General features: G+C 39.2%; 1 protein-coding gene across 1 annotated transcript; it reads left to right on the forward strand.

The window, feature by feature from the left end:
* The first annotated feature begins 998 nt into the window (after positions 1–998).
* Positions 999–10,830, forward strand: fxyd5 (FXYD domain containing ion transport regulator 5). The gene is made up of 10 exons (XM_030749582.1): positions 999–1,112; positions 3,521–3,566; positions 5,203–5,280; positions 5,480–5,608; positions 5,690–5,737; positions 6,134–6,196; positions 6,619–6,648; positions 6,733–6,807; positions 6,904–6,949; positions 10,094–10,830. Exons 1-10 carry the CDS (start codon positions 1,059–1,061, stop codon positions 10,116–10,118), a joined length of 594 nt encoding a protein of 197 aa, XP_030605442.1. The 5' UTR covers positions 999–1,058; the 3' UTR covers positions 10,119–10,830.
* Positions 10,831–11,057: the final 227 nt, after the last annotated feature.

The following is an 11,057-nucleotide window of genomic DNA, read 5'->3' on the forward strand; positions in this document are numbered from 1 at the left end:
TTGCTGTCTAATATCCTATCTATCTGGTGCCACTGTAACAATAACTAATTTCATGTGTCAGTGGCTGATTAATGTAAATATTAACACTTAATAAAAAAACAAAACAAAAAACATTAACATGTCAAAAGTTGTTCAAAAAGCATCACCAACACACTGCACAAAGATTTTCATCTGCTAGTCTGTATGAATTGCAGGCTTTGTCTGCTGCAACAGTGTCGGTTTGTGCTTCTCAGTTTGGTAATGCTGTTATGTCACAATCACATCCTCCATTTCTTCAGCCTTGAAACAATAAAATATTACAGACAGAGCAGCAATTCAAGAGCTCAGCAATAGCAATTGCTTAAACCTTTCAGTACATCAAGACATACATGGAGGAAGTGGCTTTCTGTGGTAATATGTACTGGAACTGGGTGACTATGAACACTGATTATAATTAATGAGGTTAATAATTATTGATGTGATGAGGTTTTAAACTACTGTGCCTAGATACCCCTAACAAAACCGAAAATGTTAAATTGTACACAGGATAACTTCTCCATATGCTTTTAGTAGGGTTGACTTACATTGCTGGCCAGTAAAATATATTTTATAACATTGTCATTGTATTAATAGAATAATTAATACAGCATGCCGTGCATTTTCAAGTGAATGTAAACATACCTGCAGGCCTTGAATACAAGGTCACTCTTTTTTTGTGAGCCAGCATCATAGATAGAGATGAGAGATGGACAGCAAGCAGGAAATAAACATGAAGCAAGACGGTTAACCAAACAGGATGGATATAATAGGAAGAGAAGTAATTTGGTGCTTTGATAAAGCAGAACTACAAACAGAAAACTGGAAGCCAAAGAACAGGGGTGAAGAACCCATGTCATGACAAAGAGTGGGTGAGAGAGAGAGAGAGAGAGAGAGAGAGAGAGAGAGAGAGAGAGAGAGAGAGAGAAAGACTGAATTCAGACCGATGGATGAGGAAGTGGTGGGTGATCACATGGGTGTGGTTGGTTAGCCATTTTTCCAGTAGCTTTGCACACACTGACACACAGAGGAAAGCATTGTAGATGATCAGGCTGTGGATGCTCTGGACTCAGGCACCTCACAGGATGGATACAAAGGTAAGCATAATAGCCTGGATGAAAGACTGAATATCCTAGGGCTGAAGGGTGTATTGGTCTAAGCCAACTGAAAAGAGATTGATGGAGGATGACAGACAAATGGATGAACAGACAGACGGAGAGTGAGTGAGAGTGCAAGATGTGACAAACAGGCAGGCGGGTCAGGCTAGGGGAAGGGAAAGACGTCTGTACAGCCCAGGGGATACAGGCCTCATCTTGACATATGCTCTGGAGTGAAATGAAGATTGGCATGACCTGCTAATCTGAGCTGTCAGAGCTCATGACGGCCACAAATGCTCACCTGTCACACTGTTCCCAGCCTGGAGGATGAGCTGCCACCGGATAGGTCAAAGATCATGATTAATTTTTTTTTTTTCCTTTTTTTCCCCTTTTTTTTCTGGAAGTGGATTCAAACTAAGTCCCTGGCACAGACTTCCTTCAGTTTCCCTGCCTGCTTCTGTTGCCTCTGTTTGGCAGGTGTTGTTGTGAAATTATACAGTATATTTTTATTTCCTACTTCTGTTTTGCAATAGTGTTTTCTTTTGTTTATTGTTTTTTTCATTTTTTTTTAACCCGTGGGCAAAATGTTGAGGGGGAGGAAGAAATAGCCTATGTTTTCCACTGATGTGGAGATTGCCGCTCGCCCAGTACAAGGATTTCTATTATCATAAAAAGAGTCGTTTTGACATATGCTCCAATGCCATTTTTAATTGGTGACAGCTAACAAAATATGATGAAGTTGGATCTAAAGAGACACAAAAGTTTAGCGCAGACATGTGTGGGAGGACTGCATCTATAATATGTGGCCTCGATCACTCACATTTGAAAAAAAAAAAAAAAGTATGACATTCAAAGTAAGAAATTGTTTTCTGGCACACTGAATGAGGCGTGTGGGTGATGCTGCCACGTGCTATAGGAGGAAAGGGAAGCAGCCATGTGGTGCTAACCTCAGTGATTACAGCTTCCTGGTAGATTTACAGCGTACAAAACTGTTGGAGGGTGAATACTGTATTGCCTCAATTGTCTAGGCAGAGCCTTTCATTCCCAGGGCAAACAATTGTAAGATTATTACATGACTGCAGAGACACAGTACAAATCAGCAGCGTTTTTTTTCTCAGTGCTAACGAGCAGACATTTGTCAGGATGTGGTGTGGAGCTGCTTGAATCTTCTGTAACACATGCGCCAGAGAATATAGTCTACATATAACCAGGCATTTTATAAGGAGCTACCATCCTACACACTAAGAAATAGAGGGACAAGAATGGACCTAAAAAGGTACTAAGGCTTTGTCGCTCCAGCTGTACCCTAGTGGAGTACAACGTTGTACCTCTAAATCTAGGAACAATTTTGTACCTTATTGTCTGTACCTTTAAAAGAACATTTCTGTACCTCTGGCGACAAATATGTGCCTTTATGTACAGGTACAAAACTGTACCCATTACAAAGGTACAAATTATGTACCCAATGAGGTACAGCTGGAGCGACATGGCTAATGGTACCTTTGAGAGACAAAAACAAACCCTTAGATTCACAAAAATATTCTTTATTTATCAAAATGTATAATTTAAAATTCAGTTTGAAGTTTAGTTCAGTTTAAAACAAGAACTGAATAGAAGACAGAAGAATGTAATGTTGAAAACAAAGTACATACTGAAGGCTGTTATAAAGGCTTCACCTAGGCCCGTGCAGTGGCATACATCTACTCTACTTTCACCAGACTGGGCCCGGCACTGGTCATCACCGTCTTCCACTTATTATCCATAAGTTGAATGGTTGGATAGGGTGTAGCAGCATCTTTCTATATAAATTACAAAAATAAATAAATAACCAAGCAGCAAAAGACATTGTTCCAATTAATTTATGTAAAATAATTTAAAGACCTTAGTGTTAAGTTACAAGTTTAAAATATTAAGTAATGCAACTTTAAATATGTTAAATTCTTTCAACCACATCAATATACACAAACACATTATCAATTATTATTGTTAAAGGCAACAAGTAATTCAAATCTAACCAAAATAACAAAAGCTAGAAATGCAGCTTCTAGTTCAAGTGAATTTGGCTGAGTTTTTTTTTTTTAGGATTTCTGGCGCCTTTTTTTTTGTCGTCTGGGAGGAAACACCCCACCCAACACTGACTTCTACTGGTACACTTTTGTACCATTTGCTCTGACAAGTGATTTTGTACCTCTGATGGTCCACAGTAAATCACCCCAAGGGTCCATCTCTGTACTTAGAGGGAACTTTCCTGATAAAAGTACCTTTTGGGTACAAAAATTTACCTTTATTTTTTGTGTGTAGGTACTCTGAGTTACTTTATACACTAGATCATTTCAGTCCTATAACCACAGATTGTCTTGTCACTGTTTCACAGCAGCTCTTTTGAATATGTTTCTTTCCCCTTTCAGATGTATTTGACTTACCTGAGCATTTTCCTGTTTATGATGTTAAGAGGTGAGTACCAGAAAAAAATTAAGAATTGGTTCCCTGTGAAGTCAGGTGTGAACTGATTTTTTTTTTTTTTTTTAAGAGACTGTAAATTTTACTAAACGACCTAATCACCTTGATCACAAATTGCATTAACAGTATATCTGTGCAGTGGGTCTATGTTAAGATGCAAACTGGGGTATTTGCAGGATTTTTTTATTTTAGATTATTTTCTGGCCTTTTGTCTTTATTAGATAGTGTACAGTGGAGAGAAAGAAGAAAGTGGGGGAGAGAGAAATTGGGTGAGACACGCAGTTAAGGGCCACGGGCCGGATGCCATGCATGTATTCACCATGGCTGCCTGCTCACCCACTGAGCCTCCCTAGCACCTGTAATTGGGATTTTTAAATTTTTTTTAATAGGTTGATACCAAAAAAAACACATACACAGACACACATGCTTCAAAATCAACCAATTATAATGATTTTTAACTGTGTATTAAACTCTTGTTTCCATAATCATGACATGGTTGATGAAACAATATGGTGGCCGCAGTTAAGTGATGTAATGGAGCTAAAAATGCAGTGTGTTTTTCAACCTTTATGAGGGGGAGATCAGTTTAAAAAACAAAAACTAAAATAATTTTCAAATGTGGTATGAGTTTTATATCTATGATCCACTGATGCGCTGGCATGACAGCACCATTTTTTTTTATATTAGTTTTTATCTGTTTGAAGCTGAGTGAATGTTTGGGGATTAGCGTCTTAACAGTTACAGCATCTGTGAAGGTGACAAATTTTAAAAGCATGAGTAAAAATCAAAAAACAAATGTTGATTTGTAGTTCTCAGTCAGACCCAAGTTAGACACCACCTACCTGGCGAATGGCCATATTCTTGTACTTGACAAAAGTCATCCAGACCCACAGAAGTCATTACACCCCTGTTTACACGTGCTAAATGTTCATCTTTCTTACTGGTAAACTCATTATTATGTGTAAACATGGCTGAGTTGCACTTTAAATGCTGATTTTTTTAATGGTGTGTGTATTTAAGGGTACCAAATATCAATATTCATAAGTATGATAATGTGATAATAATTATTCTAATTTTATGTCATAATGGAACAGGAAACCATCTGCAACATCTTTTGTTTACCAGCCACATGATTATCATGATGTGATGTTAGTGGATTTATTATAAATAAAGCTTTTTTTTATATACTGACATATCAAACGTTAAATTGTAGAGTGAGCTGTTAATCATTCCATTTTTAGGCTGGTCCCCCTCACATGGGTTCATTTGAGTCATCGCGGCAGCATTAGCCCAAGAAAGTAGAGGTTTTGTGGAGCTTCAGCACTATTTGGAAGGTGCTGAGTGAGTAAACAGACAACGGCCCCTCTGTCCTGTACGCTCACACAACAATCCAGCTCTGTTGTACTCAGAGGTTGCCTCACAGGCCCACTCACAAGACTATTACTGTGACATACTTGCTCCTGTGCATGGCCAGACACATTTTAAAGTCTGGCCTCATTGTTTGAGAAAAATCACTGGCGTAAATAACACTGTGCTTTGTTCTTCCAGTAGAGTGGACTGTATCGAGGCCTTGTTGCAAGGTTCACTCGTACTTTTTTGTGTGTTTCAAATGTAACTTTTTCTCCCACAGTGTCAAGGACCAACAGTCATGCAGATGAAAAGGGGCACATGAATACATCTACAGAGAGCGCTACTACAGTTGTCACTGGTATCTATCTATCTATCTATCTATCTATCTATCTATCTATCTATCTATCTATCTATCTATCTATCTATCTATCTATCTATCTATCTATCTATCTATCTATCTATCTATCTATCTATCTATCTATCTATCTATCTATCTATCTATCTATCTATCTATCTATCTATCTATCTATCTAATTCAGTTGTTTTCTGTGTAAAAGTAAGTAGAGTGGAAGGCAGAGTAACAAGAGAAGTTGGCACCTCCCCGGAAATTTCCCCTGAGCAAACCACAAACCAGCACGGAAGCGTCTCCCTCAGTAACCCCACATCACAAACAAAGTCTTCAGCAGGTAGTTTGTCATGTGTATGTAACCCTATTAACTCTCTTTTGCATGATACTTTTTCTTATCTTATATATTCATCTCTTTTAGTTCCCAGTGTGGAGACAACAGATCAACCAAAACTCACATCCACTTCAGGTATCAGTCTTTACCCTTTACCTCATCTAACCTATATGTTTCAGCACCATGTGTCAGTGGTGACACTGATATGGAGAAAAGCAGGAATTTCCCCTGCGACTCATTCCACTGAGATTTTTAGAAATTCAATTAAAATTGAGTGAAATGTAAGAATTAATCTTTTTTTTTGATGATATGAGTGTTTGTTGAGAGGTAACTGTGTGGACACTGCAAAGCCATAAAGTCAATATGTCCCAGTAAAAAAAAAGGTTCCAATATGTAAAATTATGCTTTTGAATTAAAATAAACTATATATTCAATACAAGGTAAAAAGAATGCCAGAAAATTGAAATAAAAAATCTGGGGAAGTATTTTTGTTCTTCTTTATTTATTGATTGCTTTATTTATTTTTTCCAGCATCTCCAGTGAAAACCGTCCAATCTGCACCTGGGAAGAAATGGACCGCTATACTTATCTGGAGTAATAAAAAAATTTCCCTATTCCTTAGTTACCCTAAATGCCACAGGCATCGTGCTTCTATTGTTATCTCATGGCAGACTGTGACAGTATCACAATTCCCCGTCTTCCAAACAAACCCACGGCGTAGTGGTAGAACAGATCACCTCACTTCCTCTCTTGCTAAAAGATTAATGCTTGATTGTACCTTATGCAAGAAGAGATAAGATATTTGTGTCCTCATGCTGTGCTGGCTTGCCATAGATAGGTTTTTGATACACCATCAACAGCATGTCAGCAGAGCCAGTAGATCTGTCATGCCATCTCTGACAGTTGTTCCCCAGTGAGCCTCTCTTTTTTTTAATTTTTTGTTCCTGTAGATATTTCCTCTGTTCAACAGTCATCCTTAAGTCAATACTTTTTCCCCCTTCTTTTACTCCATATAGATTCAGAATGGGACAAAGATTTCACCTATGGTAAGAAGCTTCTCTTTGACTGTGTTTTTATTGTGTGTTATTACTTTTTTCTACGGTTATATGATTTGTGTTTCATATATGTAGATTATGAGTCCGTGAGAAATGCTGGCTTGGTCATTGCGGCGGTGCTGTTCATCCTGGGTATACTGGTCATTACCTGTAAGCATCTGACAATCTGAAAGTTATTTTTGTGCTTTGTAACTTCTTGTCATAGTCCACCAACTTTCTCACTCTTTTGCTTATGTCTGACTGTAGGTGGAAAGCTCAGTCGGCTGCCCAAATGTCCGAAGGGGTCAACAAAGTAAGTAATTACATTTGTAACCTTTATTTTATCATTAAAACGTAATGATACATACATGCATACATCACCTTTAGCAGCAATAACTTGAAGTACTCGTTTTCTGTATGACTCTGTATCACTCTCTCGCATCATTGTGGAGGAATTTTGACTCACTCTTCTTTACAGTGTTGCTTTATCTCATTGCTGTTTACAAGCATTTGTTTATCCATTAGTCTCTTAAGGTTCGACCACAGCATTTCAGTCAGATTGAAGTCTGGACTTTGACTTGTCCATTGCAACATCTTGCTTTTTCCCTTTTTTGGCCATTCTGTTGTAGATTTGCTGATGTGTATCATTGTCCTGTTGCATGACCTAGTTTCAGCCAACCTTTAGCTGTCAGACAGATGTACTCACATGACTATAAGAATTTGGTGTGTAGAGGGGTTCATTGGTGCACTCAGTCACTGCCAGGTGCACAAGTCCTGTGGCTACGGAACAAGCCTATATCATCACCATCGTGCTTCACAGTCACTATGAGGTCATGTGCTGTGTTTAGTATTCATCAGATATGTTGCTGTGCATTATGGTGAAACATCTTGACTTTGGTCTCATCTATCCAAAGGACATTGTTGAAGAGGCCTTGTGGTTTGTTCAGATGCAGCTTTGCAGACCTAAGCTGTGCTGCCATGTTCTTTTTAGAGAGAAGAGGCTTTTTCCTGGCAACCCTTCTAAACAGGCCAAACTTGTTCAGTCTCTTTCTAATTGTACTGTCCTGAACCTTAACTTGCTAACTGAGGCCTGCAGAGTCTGAGATGGAGCTCTTGGGTTTTTTGCAGCTTCTCTGAGCATTTCACTGTCTGACCTTGGGGTGAATTTGCTGGGACATCCACTCCTGTGAAGATTGGCAGCTGTCCTGAATGTTTTCATCTTCTGAATAATCTTTCTCCCTAAAGAGTGATGCACTTCAAATTGCTTGGAAATGGCCTTCCCAGGTCGATGGATAGCAGCAACTACTTATCTAAGATCATTGCTGATGTTCCTCCCTGGCATTGTGTTAACACACACCTGCTAAAATCTGTTTTTTATAGAAGCACTCACACTTTCTGATCAGTTAATCAAGTGTATTTGATAAGCAGCATCTGGCTCCTGTTCTTAATTCTTATGGAAGCATTAAGGGTGTATTTAATCTTTCATGCCTTTGGCTTAGTTTTTGTTAAATTACATGGTGTAATTGGTTCTGTGCTGTTCATTTAAGGTTGTGTTTACCTAACTTTAAGACTTGCAAAGGATCAGATATACACTGCTCAAAAAATTAAAGGAACACTTTGAAAACACATCAGATCTCAATGGGGGAAAAAATCATGCTGGGTATCTATACTGATATGGACTGGGTAATGTATTAGGAATGAAAGGATACCACATCATTTGATGGAAATGAAAATTATCAACCTAAATTCAAAGACACCATGGAAATCAAAGTGAAAAAAATGATCCTGCAGGCTTGTCCATTTTGCCAAAATTTCATTGCAGCAACTCAAAATAGTACTCAATAGTTTGTTTGGCCTCAAGTGCTTGTATGAATGTCTGACAACAGTGGGGCATGCTCCTATTGAGATGATGGATGCTGTCCTTGGGCTCTCCTCCCAGATCTCGACCAGGGCGTCACTGAGCTCCTGGACAGTCTGAGGTGCAACCTGGCATTTCGAATAGACTGAAACATAATGTCCCAGAGGTGTTCTATTGGATTTAGGTCAGACGACCGTGGGTGGCAGTCAGTGGTATCCAGTTCTTCATCCTCCAGGAACTGCCTACATACTCTCGCCACATGAGGTCAGGTATTGTCGTGCACCAGGAGGAACCCAGGACCCACTGCACCAGCGTAGGGTCTGACAATGGGTCTAACAGTGTATCATGACTGATACCTAATGGCACTCAGGGTGCCATTGCCTAGCCTGCAGAGGTCTCTGCGTTCCTCATGCCTCCCCAGACCATCACTGACCCAGCACCATTCTGTCATGCTGAACAATGTTACAGGAAGCATAATCTTATCCAGACCCTTTCACGTCTGTCAACACCAGTGGTGGACCTGCCAATTCTGATATTCTATGGCAAATTGAGTTCCATGGTGCCGGGTAGTGAGCACAGGGCCCACTAGAGGATATCAAGCCCTTAGGCCACCCTCATGAGGTCTGTTTCTGATTGCTTGGTCAGAGATATTCACACAGTGGCCTGCTGGAGGTCATTTTGTAGGGCTCTAGCAGTACTCACCTATTTCCCCTTGCACAAAGGAACAGATACCAATCATGCTACTGGGTTAAGGACCTTCTACGGCCCTGTCCAGCTCTCCTAGAGTAACTGCCGCTCTCCTGGAATCTCCTCCATATTCTTGAGACTATGCTGGGAGACAGCAAAGCTTCTGGCTGTGGCATGTATTGACTACCTGTGCAACCTCTGTAGGGTCTAGGTATCACCTCATGCCACCAGTAGTTACACTGACCCTAGCCAAATGCAAAACAGTTGGGGGTGGGGGTGGGTGTTTCCCCCACCTGCCGTTCCTGTTTTGAAGGTTTTCTCACTATTGCCCCTCTGTTGTTTATTTCATTAACACCAAAGCAGCCGAAACTGATTAACAACCCTATCCCAAAGGTTTAAGTGACTGGATGATATACTCTGATTAATAAGTGTTCCTTTAACTATTTTTGAGGGTTTTTTTGTGTGTACTGTGTATGTGTGTGTGTGTGTGTATGTATATATATATATATAATAATTATTATTATTTTGCTGATACAAATCCTTGGAACTGAACAAAAAGATAATTCACTTTCATTTTTTTTCACCTGACTGCATGTCAGTCCACTGTGCATGAACAGAAGCTATGCTTATTCTGTTGGGAAACTGCAGTTGGATGATTTAAGTAGTTAATATCACAGGCTACTTGATGATATATGGCAATGAGTCACTTCAGACATAATAGCTCAACAGAATGCTGACTGAAATCTCTTTGATGTTTAATGGATAAAAGGGATTATGATTAAGCTGTTTGTAGGGCAGAACTGCAACAAACCTTGTTTTTTTCCCCTTATATTTATGTTTGATGAATATCATCGATTGCTGAAATAGTGTTTGATTCTTTAAGAGCAATGCCTTTGTTTGTTTTCGGTCCAGGTCATACCGAGTGGTCCAAGGATAAGGAGATAGAGAGCACGTATTCAGCAGAGCACGTATTCAGCAACCAAAGAAAGCAGCTGCAAGAAAACAACCAGGAATCCATCAAAACACCTAAGAGAGTGTGTGTGAATGTGGAGTGACAGACTGCTTAGTAACTGTCATAGAAAAACAATAAACATAGAAATCATGACTCATGCTGACAAGTGAAAAAGTGTAACATCACCATTTCATCATAGTCAACTATTTCTATAGTTGGCAAAAATGCTCTAAAAAGTCAAGTGATTATTTATCCTGGACAATGAATAGATGAGTTCCATTTTAATCAAACCTTCAGCCATGAAGCAGGCTTGTTTCTAATGACCTTTGCATCTTGTAACTAATGCCATAGCCACCGGCAGTGTCTCACAGCTCGGATTTATTATTAAAGGTTATGAGGAATAACCCCATATCATCTCATATTTGACAGTCTTGCACAGCCCTTTTCACTGTTCTGTGAGGATATAAAAATATAAGTTAGGTCACTTCATCATAGCTCCTGCACTCTCTTTACACTTTGAATCTCAACGAAAAAAGGATGTTTAGTAAGAGCGTCTAAGCCTCTTAGTGGCTCTATGCTTGTAAGCGAGTAAAGCCCTAGATTAAACAACATCCATTGGCACATTATCTCCATATCCATATGGCATCAAAATTATGCAAACAACAAACTGGGAGAAGGCATGCAGATTTCATAATACATTTATTAAAAAATAAACAATCCAGAGCTCAGCATAGATACACAATATACAGCGGTATTCACTGTTGTAATTGCCATCAGAAGAAGGAAAAAAAAATATCAAGGTGACTGCAGCTGTGCAAACAGATCCAGTTCATAATATATTGTCACCTACACTTTTCCTGTTAGATATCAGGCATGTACATAAATTGAATGATTACATACTGAGAATCTACTGTCAGTGTTGTT

This window comes from Archocentrus centrarchus, chromosome 16, assembly GCF_007364275.1.
Source record: "Archocentrus centrarchus isolate MPI-CPG fArcCen1 chromosome 16, fArcCen1, whole genome shotgun sequence".
Classification (NCBI taxonomy): Eukaryota; Metazoa; Chordata; class Actinopteri; order Cichliformes; family Cichlidae; genus Archocentrus; species Archocentrus centrarchus.

Bases quoted from the DNA above. Each gene is read 5' to 3' on its own strand.
- fxyd5 (XM_030749582.1), top strand. From the start codon at position 1,059: ATGATCAGGCTGTGGATGCTCTGGACTCAGGCACCTCACAGGATGGAT. The intron at 6,197-6,618 runs GTAATAAAAAAA...TACTCCATATAG, and splicing joins GACCGCTATACTTATCTGGA to ATTCAGAATGGGACAAAGAT. The intron at 6,808-6,903 runs GTAAGCATCTGA...GTCTGACTGTAG, and splicing joins GGGTATACTGGTCATTACCT to GTGGAAAGCTCAGTCGGCTG.